The sequence below is a fragment of the Centroberyx gerrardi genome, chromosome 14, assembly GCF_048128805.1.
Source record: "Centroberyx gerrardi isolate f3 chromosome 14, fCenGer3.hap1.cur.20231027, whole genome shotgun sequence".
Classification (NCBI taxonomy): Eukaryota; Metazoa; Chordata; class Actinopteri; order Beryciformes; family Berycidae; genus Centroberyx; species Centroberyx gerrardi.
Genome location: NC_136010.1, coordinates 7,274,651 through 7,288,267, shown reverse-complemented (window position 1 = coordinate 7,288,267; position 13,617 = coordinate 7,274,651). Strand labels below are relative to the sequence as shown.

Genomic DNA, 13,617 nt, shown 5'->3' with positions numbered 1-13,617 from the left:
TGCCTGTAATTTTTGATGAGTTAAATGTGTCTGAATGCTGCATCTTGATGTCTTTTTCCTTCAGGCTCTGGTGGCAGAACAGGAGAGTAAAGACAGCGGCGGAGCCTCGATAGCGGAGCAGGTTCTGAGCATCATGGAGATCATTCTGGATGAAGCCAATGCTGAGATTTCAGAGGACAAGGTAAGCATCTAATGGCAGATTTTTGGTTTGAATAAAAAAATACGGTTCATTCATTTAATCTTGAACCTTTTTTTCCTCTATGTGGTGAATTTGTGAGTCGTCTAAGATGTTTGATTTGGATAATCAAACATTTGTCCAATCACTGGTAATATGGCCATAGTTCCACACAGCGGAAAGAACAGGCTCAAATGGATGTACATAGGATCGCTGAAGAGGCCCATTTTTCATTTTATGACATTTCTGCATAATTTTCAGCATTTTTTGATCAGTAGTTCATTCAACAAAATCTAGTTTTGAAATTTATGATGGGGAAGGCATTTTCTGTTGCTTTCTTTTAAACCATTTCTATTGGCTTGCAATTAGAAATGCTAACAATGCTAACAAGACATTTTAGGGCATGTGACGGACCAATGTAGAAACTTTTGCAACCATAATGCCCCATGCGGCAGAGATAAATACTAGTCCAAAATTCAAAATATAAATGTATATTTTTAGTTTGTTTGTAATTACCTATTTTGACCAGTCTTCTGTTTGTCAAGAATCACATTTTACCATCTAGTTTTTTTTTTTTTCATTTTTTGTTGCTTTTTGTTTTTTTGTACGACATTGGGAGCAAAATTGTTTGCCTGAAATAGAGACTGGTTTGTGTTTTCCAGGGTAACCTGCTGCTGACAGGAGACAAAGACCAGCTGGTGATGCTTTTAGACCAGATCAACACCCCGTTTGTGCGCTCCAACCCCAGTGTGCTGCAGGGCCTGCTGCGCATCATCCCATACCTGTCCTTCGGCGAACTGGAGAAGATGCGGATCTTGGTGGAACGCTTCAAACCATGTTGCAGCTTTGACAAGTGGGCATCTCCTAACTTCCCACCTACAAATAACTCCTACTGTTCCTACACATATCTGAGAAGTTTTGAAAAGTTATAAAAATGACTTTTACAATGTCCAGGTCTTTAAAAGTATGGAAAAACACAAAAAAATCATCAGCCTTTGGGGAAAAAGTAATGTATTCCGCTGCCACACTGCGTTTGCAAGCCTGTAGGAAAGTGTATGTTGGCTTTTATAATATGACCATTTAGTCAAAGGTATAACACAACAAGCACTAAATCTACATTGGCTGAACAAAGGAAGAGTAGAATTTTTTAAAATAGAACGTGTAGGAATTCAGAATACAATATTTGTCCTTTATGTTAACATCTAAGGTTGGGCTGTACAATTATGTATAGTTGTATATTGCAATTTTAGTTTCCACAATAAATAACCATAGCATATCAGAATATTGAAACATTTCACTTCACTTAGAACACCCACTATAGTTGAAAACAGTCAAGATGCTGCTATAAGATGCAAAGGAGTGGAGTAATTTTTTTCCCCAAATCATGAATAATCATAATCATCACTGAGTTGATAATTGTGATCACAGTATCTAGCAAAACAATCAGGCTTTTTTGAAAGTTCATTAGGTATTGATGTTTGTGACAAAGCCATACTGACCTCTCCCCGTGTTTCCTCAGGTACGACGAGGAGCATAGCGCAGATGACAAGGTGTTTTTGGATTGCTTCTGTAAAATTGCTGCTGGCATTAAAAACAACAGCAACGGCCATCAGCTGAAAGACCTCATCCTCCAGAAAGGCATCACACAGAGCGCCTTGGACTACATGAAGAAACATATCCCCAATGCCAAAAAGTAGGTGTTTCTACTGCTGGGAGCGATCAAACCTCATCTATCAGAATGTTTGATGAAGTATATGTGTAGATTGGTATGTGAACTTTTTTCTCTTCATTCTGATTTCTCTTATTAGTCTGGATGCAGATGTCTGGAAGAAGTTCCTCTCTCGACCAGCGCTGCCCTTCATCCTCAGATTACTCCGTGGTTTGGCGACCCAGCATCCCCCCACACAGGTAATGAACATTTTGAGTCCAAACCTCCAATTCAGGGGAGCAACTATAGTATAGCAAATCAGCAGCTGGAATAATCTGGGGAGTATATAAGAGATTGGCCATTAAAGATTAAAGCATCCCCCCCCAAATGGCAAAAAAAAATCTCTACACTCGATTCAAGTTCCCAGTACTTTCTTAAAGCAACAAAGTCTTTGTCAACCCTGACTGGATTTTTGACAAAGGCATTGCAGGGGGAAATGTTGCTCCAGTAATGTATAGCACTTTTGCATTTTTCATTCAAATTGTGTTGTATTTATCGTTTTGCGTGTATTCTGGAGCATTCAATAATTGCTTTGGCTAACTTTTCAGAAGAGTTTCAATGTAGAAAGATCTTAATCCAAAAAGACAAAATGACTGCAACACATCCACCTAATATTAGTACATTGTTAAAATAATAATAAATTACAATGCTAATAATAAACTTAATCAAACATTCAACCAAACTTCATATCCTCTGTCCAGGTGCTGATAGGAACAGATTCAATCACCAACTTGCACAAGCTGGAGCAGGTATCCAGTGACGAAGGCATCGGCACGCTGGCAGAAAACCTTCTGGAGGCGCTGAGGGAGCACAGCGATGTCAACCTGAAGATCGAGGCGGCCCGCAGGGAGACCAGAGCGGAGAAGAAGCGCATGGCTATGGCCATGAGACAGAAGGCCCTGGGAACACTGGGCATGACGGTACGTGGCAAAATGGCTCTTTTTTTTTTTATGTTGTCAATTTTTCTTTTTTTTTTTCCTTTTATAGTCCTCTCTTTCGTTGTTTCATGCTTTTCATCTTTCTTTATCTTCATCTTCACCTTTCTGTCCCTTTTTTCTCTGTGTCAATATCAAAGTTGTGTGTTATTTTGCTGCTGTTTTTTCTACTATGGAGCCCTTTTGTTTGTGTTTCAGACCAATGAGAAGGGTCAGGTGGTGACGAAGACCTCACTGTTGAAGCAAATGGAGGAGCTGATAGAGGAACCAGGCTTGACCTGCTGTATCTGCAGAGAAGGTTACAAGTTCCAGGTACAAAAACTCAACTAGGATCATTAGAAGATTACAAGTAATGAGATTACAGTAGTCTGATTAAATAAATGGTTAATGGCTGTTATTTGTGGCAATTGCTGTATGAACCCAGTAATCTTTTTTCAGATACTATTGAAACCCAAAGTGGTTACTTATGGGATTGGCCAAAAACTTGTTTGAAAAGAAAAGGGCTTTTTTTTTTTTTGGCAGGTGATCAGTTATATAAAACATACTGTAAATCGCTCTGGATTAGAGCATCTGCTAAATGCCTAAATTGTACATTTTGAAAGTCATCTTCCCAACCCTTAGTACAATCAGATGACTTGACAGTTCATTCTGGCCTGTGTGTCTCTCTCATCCCAGCCAACCAAAGTCCTGGGTATTTACACCTTCACCAAGCGCGTGGCCTTGGAGGACTTCGAAAACAAGCCTCGCAAGCAGCAGGGCTACAGCACCGTCTCGCACTTTAACATAGTCCACTACGACTGCCATCTGGCAGCTGTCCGGTAGGAGCGAACACAAACACATGCCTGTTCATGTTTAGTTTGCCTCAAAAATATTCTCCCACGATCCCTTTCGTTTAGTCTAATCTGAGCTTTGAACTCCTTCCCTTTTCCCCGGTCTAGGTTGGCTCGAGGGCGAGAGGAGTGGGAGAGCGCTGCGCTCCAGAACGCCAACACCAAGTGCAATGGGCTGCTCCCTGTGTGGGGGCCGCATGTGCCAGAATCAGCCTTCGCTACCTGCCTAGCTAGGTAAAGACACATGCATAAACACACACAAAAAAATGTCATTCATAGACACATGTAATGAATCATTCACCCAAACCCGACCCGTTCTCCTCCCCTCCCACAGGCACAACACATATCTGCAGGAGTGCACAGGCCAGCGAGAGCCCACGTACCAACTCAACATCCACGACACCAAACTGCTGTTCCTCCGCTTTGCTACCGAACAATCCTTCAGCGTGGACACGGGCGGAGGAGGCCGAGAGAGCAACATCCACCTCATCCCCTACATCATCCACACTGTGCTCTACGTCCTCAACACGTACGTACCGCTTTGACGAAAAAGCCGCTTCACCATCACAAAGTGTATTTCCCCACCCATCTTACCTTATTTTCTCACCCACTCTGTCTCTCTCTCTCCCACTCTGTCACCGCAGCACGAGGGCCACGTCCCGGGAGGAGAAGAACCTGCAGAGTTTCCAGGAGCAGCCGTTTGAGAAGTGGGTGGAGAGCTCGTACGAGGTCGACGGACCGCACTACTTCACCATCCTGGCCATGCACATCCTGCCACCTGAACGCTGGAGGAATTCACGCGTATACTTCCTGCGAAGACTCCTGGTCACCGCACACGCCCGCAAGGTCTCCGCAGTCTGCACCAACAAGTAAGACACATTTGACTCTTTTTCATTTTTCTGTCACTCTTTGCTTTACAAATGAAGCAGGAGTGATGCAGGAAATTTGTCTGCCAGAGCAATTATTCCCCTACATGAATTTGGATCAAGTTAAAATAGGGTATCATCAAATTAATCTGTATTTCCCACAGGCTCTTAGGGTAATAGTTACAGTTTACGTTTTAGACATTTAGCCTACGGTCTTACCCAGAGCAACGTACACTGACTGCAACAGTAGAACAAGCTTCAGTGTCAGCAGCAGAAAAGACAATGTGCATGCATCTCCAGAAGTGCTGCTAGTATGTTAATTGTGTCAGTTTGGGAAATCTGTTCATTGTGGGCATGTCTGATATTCTGGTGGGTCGCTACCAGCAAATCTATGTAAGGAAAATACTGAATGCTGTGTATTCTTTTTAGGACTTTTAGATGCCATTTAAATACTGTTTCTCCCTGACCTGCTTCTAAACTAACTCCTGCCTCGATCCTCTCTGTTCTCTCCTGTCAGACTCACAGATAAAGCACCAAAGGAGTACGCAGTCTATCGCTCCCCTCTTCTCTTCTGGGGCCTGGTGGATCTGGTCTACGACATGTTCAGGGTAAATAATGATAATAATAATAAACTTTATTTATATAGCACTTTTCAAAACAAAGTTACAAAGTGCTTCACAGTGAAAAAATGAGTTACAAGAAATAGAGGAATATCAATATCAAATGTGTTACAATTCCAGACCTAACGCAAACCAGTGTTATTCTGCATATATGTGCATTGTATTTGGCGATGTATGCTGTCTGTGTTAGCTAAGTTTCTTGCTTATGAAATTAATCTGACACTATATACATTATTCTACTTATACTGAGACAGAAACATATCAAATTTATTAGGCTGTCTGTTGTATTAAAATGAAAAAGCCAAGTAGACTAGAGGGCACAGGAATTTTTGTAAAAGCCAATAATATCTTTTAATGCTATGCTGCACACTAATAAAAAAAAAAGTTGACTGGAAAAAAAAAAAAGTTATTGAATAAACGGAAAAAGAACTGGAGACTGGAGAACAGGGCTTTGCAGTTGTCAAGGAAACTGTAATTATATAAATAAGCATATAATTAGTATAATCAGGATTGTGAAAAGACAAAGCAAATCTTATCTTTGCAATCTTGGTAAATTGGTAGAAACATGGCTGATCCAGCTTTTTAGCGTGTTGCTGAAGGTCTAAAACTGAATCAGTGATAACTCTTAAATCTTAGATACAGGCTTGGTGAACAGAGCGAAACGACAGAGACGGATGAATTTTGAGGCCAACAACAAAAACCTCTGTCGAAATCTAGTTGAAGGAAGTTTTGAGACATCCGGTCCTTGACTTCAGCTGGGCCGTCACGCAATGTCACCAACTTACTGGGATCAGTACATCAGAGAACATTTGAGATATCTGGTATTAAAGCCTCTGTGTGTTGTTTCCCTCTCCTCCTCCCTCTCTGGCCGTGCAGAAAGTGCCCACCAGCAACACGGAGGGGGGCTGGTCCTTCTCACTGGCAGAATATGTCCGTCACAACGACATGCCCATCTACGAAGCCTCGGAGCGCGTGCTCAGGGCCTTCCAGGATGAACTCATGCCCGCCGAATCCTTCTCAGAATTCCTGGATGTTGTAGGTTAGTATTCAAACAAACACATGCACGCACACTTCAATCAACTACGTGCACATGGTTATCAAAATCATAAAAATCACACATGCTTTAAAGCCACACCAGGCAGTTTTGCATGTTGGCGGCGCCAAATGGCAGCGAGAGGGAACTGTTTGAAAGATTTTAACTTGAATACCCAGATGAGAGAGGAAAAGATCTAACGTTGGTGGGTCAAGCTTTCTCTGGACGGAGTGCTGCTCACTGCTGTTTAGGAGACAGTTTGTGTCTCACTCTTTAAGTTTTGATTCGTCACTGAATCATCCAAACCCAACAACAATATAATTTTGGCAAATAAGACGAATGTACGGGGTCTAAATTAGCAGGGATGGGACACTCTTGTCTGTTTCAGCCCCACCTTGTGATTTAGACTGATAAGATCGGTGTATTTTTACAAAATCTTGCTTGCTTTAGCTTTAAGATATAGTGCGCTGTGTACCGCGGTATGAAACTTAACGCAATGTTTTTTTTCCCAGGTCTTCTCTCCGATATTGCGGACCCAGACCTCTTCCTGCAGGATTTGTTGAACTCTGTGCCCTGATGGCCACCTCACCCCCCCCTGCCCCCGTCCCCCCAACACATCATCCCTGCAAATAACGCTGGGACAACTAACCAGCTGAAACCCCTTTTCTCTTTTTACACACAAACACACACACACACACACACACACACACACACACAGTATACACACGCACACACACACAGAGTACACACCATGCTTCCTACTCACTTCGTTTTTTTCCTCCCCTATATGACATCTTCAAATTAACTTAAAGCAGAAACTCTATATGTAGTCTGAGAAATTCATCCACTTATGGCAACATCTCTGTAACATTTAACACAATAAACACAATGCTGTTAAAGGAAAGAAAAAAAAAAAACGCACTAAAACAGAATTCACGCGTTGCCCCTCTGATCCCGACCCCCCCCCCCCCCCTCCTTCAGTCTAGAGTTGTGGACTTCACCGAGTTTCTCCCCAAAAGTAGAGACGGAGATCCGGGACTCTGCTGATCGTTTATTCAAGAGACATTTTCTGGAGCGGTTCCACTGGGAGCGGACGGGAGAGCGAACTTGTAGACGGAGTGACACTACCAGGGTTTTGGTATTTTTCCGATTTGCGACCGTTGGCGCCACAAAACCTGAAGCTTCGCCGGTGTTTTGTCTTTAAAGGACATCACAGATTATCACAGAAACGGTGGTCTGCTTTCTGTCTTGAGTAGAGAATCTAATTATTCACGTTAACGGATATTGAAGATATTAAAGAGCATAGGAATAACTTGTGAATTCTATTTTAGGGTGGATTTTCTTTTTTTGCTTTAAATCCCCCCAATGTTTGGGGTGCAATGTTAAGGTAACTAAAAAAAAAAAAAAAAGAACAATGTTTTGGGATTTGACCCACCACATATTAAGAGTGGCATTTGATTTTATCTTGTTATCCTTTTTGTTGGTTTAAGTTTGTTTTTGGTCAGGGCTTTTTAAAATGGCAAAAAGCTCTCAGTGTCACATGTTTGTGAGCGAACCTGTCCGATTCTCCCGGGCTTTTGCCGTTTGGTCTCCATGTAGGTTCTAACTGGAATTTGAGTGATGGGCAGAAAGAAGTGTTTTGATTTAGTGTGCATGTGTAAGGTTTCTTTTATCAGTTACAGCAAAAAAAGATGAATAAAAGAGTTATTTTTATTTTATTTTCTTTCGCAAAAAGCCATCCCTTGGTGACGAAGTAAACTTTGGACTTGTGAATGATTCCATCTGTTGCAATGAAACATCAGACCTGTCTAAATTAATAATAAAACGGACCTGCATTATATACTTAGAACACTTTTTTTTTTTCTTTGACTAATGGTTTTGTCATTCAGTTTGATTTTTCTTCCAACAATCCACCGGCAGTTCCTTTCTCTCCTGGGTTTCTCTCCCTTCTTTAGTTGTCCATTGGTCTTCCCCATTCTCACTGGCAACACTCTTCTGTCAATCCCCAGAACAGTTTTCTGGTCTAAGCAAGGTGCCACTGAGTTTTATCCTCAGCGATTAATCAACTCTTCAACTTATAGATGCCGTTAAAACGGTGTCCTTGTACTCAAGAGCCGAATGCATGGTGTGGAGTTCACCCGATTTATTGTTAATTCGCCTATCCCCGCTGCTACAATGTTCAACTGTTGCTGAATGTCTGCTTTTTGGATTTAGCCTATGATTAATAAAGACGTAATAATTACAAATCTGATCCAGGGTAAGCTCTTCTGTTCCAGCTGTTATTTACACCCATAAAGAGGATGCATCATTTTCACATCTGTGTCTAGATTGAGACAAACACATTTGTTAATTTTCAACTTAACATGATGGTATACACGCTATTTCTGTTAACATGTTGTGTTAAGCCGCACAAACTAGACACAGATGTAATGAAAATACAACTCTTTTAAGAATGTAATTTTTGCATTTTTATTAGGTTTAGAACATGATTAATGTAGTCATCGTTTAAATTAGTCTTTTTATATTTCTTCACCAAATACAGAAGTCATCATCAATATGCATCTCAACTAAAAGTGCAGGGTAAGCTACATTAGATAAAACTTCCAAAATTCTTTCATTTGTTACGTATTCCATGGACATGAAACCAAAATTGCATTTCAACCAATTTAAATTTTCAAACCACCACTTGTGGCTAAGAGGCATCTTCTGTAAAGTGGCTCCTGATTCTTTTCAGCCCAAAATAATTCAAATGAAAAATATTTGTGGCACGATTTTCTATTCCCAGAGACTCCGGACTGGATTGCTGCACGTCTACCACATCTATCTGCATGTTTCATTAAATGGTAAAATAAATATGCAGAACATGCCCAGTGGATGGGGATTCCCTGCACATGTCTGAGGTGATCCCTAACCTGCCATATTGCCCTTGAGCAAGGCATTTAAATCTCCACAGGCCCCAGGAGCACAAACTCCACAACTGTGTTGCCAGGATCTTGACCATGTGGATCAAAGGGTAGAAGTAAACTAAATCAACAGTTTTTTGTGATAATGGAAAAAACTTAAAATATTCCACTGTATGTTCTAATTTGTTAATTTTAATACCAGTTTCAGTAGAAACTTCCACCCACAGTTTTGAAGTGTGATGGAAACTGGAGAATGCAGAAAGGAAGAGGTTGTTGCAGTCCGTCATACTGGTTATGTGGCCGTCCATTAGAAACTTAGAAAAAATACAGAAATGTTTGGCTGTACAGACCACTAGAGGGCGTTATTCATTAAGATGTGACATGGGAGTTGTGAGGTCCCCCCTCCCCCTTTCAATGTTTACTGTGAATAAACTCAAAAACCTCTAATTACCAAATGAATAATGAAATGTATTGGGCCAGGAACTTGACTTCTTCAGCCATTAACCACAATGGCCGATGAATTTCAAAATTCACCAGCAACTTTTATTATTTAACCAAATCAGTTGAGTTTTAGAATAGAAAACGACCTCTGAACAACAGATGGCTACCTGAACAAGACAAACTCTCCAGCTGCATTTGAAATGTATTTGACTTGTATTTGACTGGTGGTTTGTGTTAATTTCCCATTCTGGCATGAGGATACAATGATTTTCAACACAAGCAGAAAATAACGGTGAAAAAGTCTTTACAGCATCAATATCAATTTATTTTTAACTTGCATATCAAAACACGTTGCACATTTCACATATGGCTTTCAATATTAAACATTTCATACATGGCAACTAAAAAAGACACATGACATCTTAAAGACATTTAAGAGACATTTACTATACATACAGTATGCATTGGCATAAACATTTCCCCTTTATACAAAGGAATATGGCTTTTAGTTTCACAAAACCTTGACAATCAATCAAGGAGATCAAGGAGTACTAAGGCTTATTAAGGCATATAATGCACATTTTAAGGCCCATTTGTGGACCAATAAGATCACAGTGTAGATGGTCATAGAGAATGAGTCAAAAACTCCATCTTCTCCACCTTTTTACACTTTAGACTGTGGACTGAAACATCCAAGTCATCATTCCTATAAAAATAGCTTTAAAATAGAAAAATAGTCTTTGAAAAAAAAAAAAAAGATTTACAGTCTTTTTTCTTCTGAAATTTTTCCACGTGGAAACTCAACTTGAGATAGTGCCGTTCTGTTCAGTGCTTCACAGCTTGTAGACATTCGACTCTCCATCATTCATGCACAGTCTCTTCTTCACACTTATTCCATGCTGCATGATGTGTTTCTGTGTGTTCAGTCTTTACTGGCAGCACAGCGGTGCCACGTCCTCAGCCGCCGCTGGGAACAGGCGGATGGCCTCTCTGGAGGATTTGGTGTAGCCGTTATGGAAGAGCAAGGCCTTCTTCACCGCGAAGAAGGAGACGGTCTTGTCCCACACGTCGGTGCTGGAGATCCCAGAGTTCAGCTGGCTCTCCAGCGCCGTGCGAAGCCTCACCGCCCCGTCACTGCACTTCCTCTCCAAACTCATGATCTTACACATGCTGGGGAGAAGAGGGAGGCAGACATCAGGTTAAATGATGAAACGTCAACACCCGTCAGAGTTAATTTAACACTTTCCAGAGCCGTTTCAGCTGTATGAGTGGACAAACAACTCTCCAATCAACACTTGCCAACTCCAAATAACTGCCACTGAAAAATCAACACTTTGCTGTGTAAGCTTCACAGTACAACACTGATGAAACAGCATTATTTGTAGTGTATGTGCAGCAGTAGAATACACTTAAATATCCAGATCACCAACATTATGAGCAACAAATAGTAAGGAGTGAAAGGGTCATAGCCTTGGTGCCCTTTACCAAAATATTCCTATCACCCCAGAATGATCATGGACAAGTTCAAAGAAAAGAAATAAGAGCTGAGTAAAATAAACATCTCTGTATTTCTTCATGTGATGTTACCTCGTCTGCTGGTCCCTCATGTTGAAAATGCTGAGAGATGGCGTCCGCTCCTCCAGGCCTGCGCGGGATATCAGAGGTTATGATTTCACTCCCTAAGCCCTCCTTCTACTTATAGCAACTCTCCCATCGATTTAATGCGACGCCGGTTCTCACAGCATTTGGCCAATCACAAAGCGGCATTATGACAATAGGATGTGCATGAATTACTTGAATTCATGGGGTGCGATGGCCCCAATCCAAACAAACAGGTGGGAGGGGCCCCGCGCTGCCCTCCTGTCACTCAGCTGATGTGTCACGACAAGGGGAAATATCCTTGTTATTGTTTCGGTCAGGAGTGATATGTGGTGGGAACACGGAGAAAAACATCTGCCTGAAGACATCCTGCCTGCAACTAACAAAACAGACAAAGATGTTAAGCCTGAGGTTCACTGGCATGGAGACTGAGCTTCCACTTTTTTACTCTGCTGCTCAAATTCAAAATGTCAAATCACCATGGTCTTAATCACTATATGAACTTGCTGTAATGCTTAACAGAAGGGTGCTATTGAAGATGACATACAGCAGAACTTGTATACTGAAGTAAGGAACTGAGACTGTTTGCAACATCAGCAAGAAACAACTGTAAGTAAACCCATACATGTACAAATGCTCCATACACTTTCCAGTATTTACCACTCTTACAGTCTACCGAAATGCTGAAATTGTTGGCAGCATGTACGTGTGTATGTGAATGTGTGTATGTATATATACATATTTTAAATCTGTGTTTTTTAAATTACATGTTATATATATTTCTTGTTACTACTACTGTTTTAAAATGTTGCTATTTTCATTGTTTTTGTGTGTAAAGCACATTTTCTATGTATGTGTATTTTTTTTCCTGTATATGAAATGTGGTGTACAAATAAAGTATGACTTGACTTATATTCTATTTTCTTTTCCCTTGCTGAATCTTATTATCTTACACACCTCGTTTTTTAAATTTCTTTCTTTCACACACACTTTGACAAACTCAGATCCCCTCATCATGCTGTCCACAAAGTTTCCCAACCACCTTCCATGCCAACCCCCCCCCCCCCCCTCCCCACCCACACACACCCACCCACCCACACACCCACACTCTCTCTCTTCTTCTTATTTTACTTTCTGTCTCTATTTCAGCCTCCCCGATTCTCACGGTGAGCGTCTCCCATGGTCGATTGGCCGACAATAGCGTACGATCGGTCCAGATGGTGTGCCTGGGAGCCTGTTGACTGCACTGTGTTCCTGGGTGGGGGGTGGGGAGAGGGTGGAGAGGGTGGAGGGGGTGGTGGTGGTGGTGGTGGGGGGGTGTTTGGTCACTCAATCTTTGTTCGACGGGGCACACTTCCTTTGTGCCGCCGGCCTCAGTGTCATTAACACTGAAGTGTGGGAAGCCTGGGACCACAGCGGCTCCCACGTTCCACTGAGGCAGGAAGGGAGCGTGTGACTGAGACGTGGCCAGCGGCAGGCAGGGCAGCCAGCTGTGTGATGTGTGTGTGTGTCTGTGTGTGTGTGTGTGTGAGAGAGAGAGAGAAAGAGAGAGACAGTGAATGAGAGTGAGAGTGTGGCTGTCTGCATGAGTATGCGGGGGTTTGCCTGATGTGTGAACATGTGCTGGGAGCGTGCTGGCCAGTGAAGTGTGGAGGCTGTTAGGATGGAAATATACAGTTTGCTCCTGATTCTCTAACTGCTCAGATTCCAATCAGCTGCCGTCAAATTCAAGCTGGCAGGCTGAACTTTAACCTCCTCGTACTGAGTCCAACAAAATGATAAGTGCATGCACAGCAGCATCTCCGGTGTTCATACGTGTTGGTTTTTCAGTGACAGTTATTTGGAGTTGGCAAGTGTTGACTGGAGAGATTTCTGTCCACTCATAGAGCTGATATGGCTCTAAAAGTGAAACTAAAACTATCTAAAAGTGTTAAATTAACTCTGATGGGTGTGGATTTATGAACACTGGCATGATGTTGATTTTTCCACTTTCCAGTTTAATTAACACTGACGATTCTGCTGTGTGGAGCCAAACCATACCGAAAAGTTACATTTAAAAAGACTCCACACGTTCTTATTCCTTCATCAAAGAGATTTCATTAGTTATAACACTTTTATTAGTGCTGAAACGTATTTTCTGTTCAGCTCCAAGTCGTCTACAGTGTTGCGTAACTCCAGCAGAAAGACTGCCGTGTCAAGCCGGTGGAAGTAGCTGCATGTTGGTCTTTTCTGATGGCTGGCCCTCTGTAACACCCACGTGTGCCCGCTGGCCGAGGCACTTTGTGCTCAATTACGTTCTGCTGGAGATGACATGAGACGGCGGCGTGCTTCCCTCTGGGGTCACCACTTTCCCATATCAACAGAAGCACTGGGTCAGTCTCCCAGCTACACCCCCTCCCCCCCCCACCCCCACAGCCCCTTTAGTCTCTTTCTCTTGCAGTCTATTCCTCCACCTGCTCCCCGGAGACACACTCATTGTCCCCACGGCAATAAACACTTCATTGAGC

General features: G+C 42.1%; 1 protein-coding gene across 6 annotated transcripts in view; it reads left to right on the top strand.

The window, feature by feature from the left end:
• Positions 1–8,418, top strand: part of ubr4 (ubiquitin protein ligase E3 component n-recognin 4) — a 67,144-nt gene extending 58,726 nt beyond the window's left edge. For 3 of the 6 annotated variants that reach the window (XM_078287995.1, XM_078287994.1, XM_071923685.2), the window contains exons 92-104: positions 65–181; positions 838–1,028; positions 1,695–1,868; positions 1,984–2,083; positions 2,585–2,803; positions 3,017–3,130; positions 3,494–3,636; positions 3,757–3,882; positions 3,983–4,177; positions 4,293–4,517; positions 5,032–5,122; positions 6,011–6,173; positions 6,680–8,418. In XM_078287995.1, coding sequence (XP_078144121.1) covers positions 65–181; positions 838–1,028; positions 1,695–1,868; positions 1,984–2,083; positions 2,585–2,803; positions 3,017–3,130; positions 3,494–3,636; positions 3,757–3,882; positions 3,983–4,177; positions 4,293–4,517; positions 5,032–5,122; positions 6,011–6,173; positions 6,680–6,744 — 1,923 coding nt within the window. In that variant the 3' untranslated portion in view covers positions 6,745–8,418. Of the gene's footprint in view, positions 1–64; positions 182–816; positions 1,029–1,694; positions 1,869–1,983; positions 2,084–2,584; positions 2,804–3,016; positions 3,131–3,493; positions 3,637–3,756; positions 3,883–3,982; positions 4,178–4,292; positions 4,518–5,031; positions 5,123–6,010; positions 6,174–6,679 lie in introns of all 6 variants that reach the window. The other 3 variants (XM_071923686.2, XM_071923687.2, XM_071923684.2) reach the window with 1 other exon arrangement.
• Positions 8,419–13,617: the final 5,199 nt, after the last annotated feature.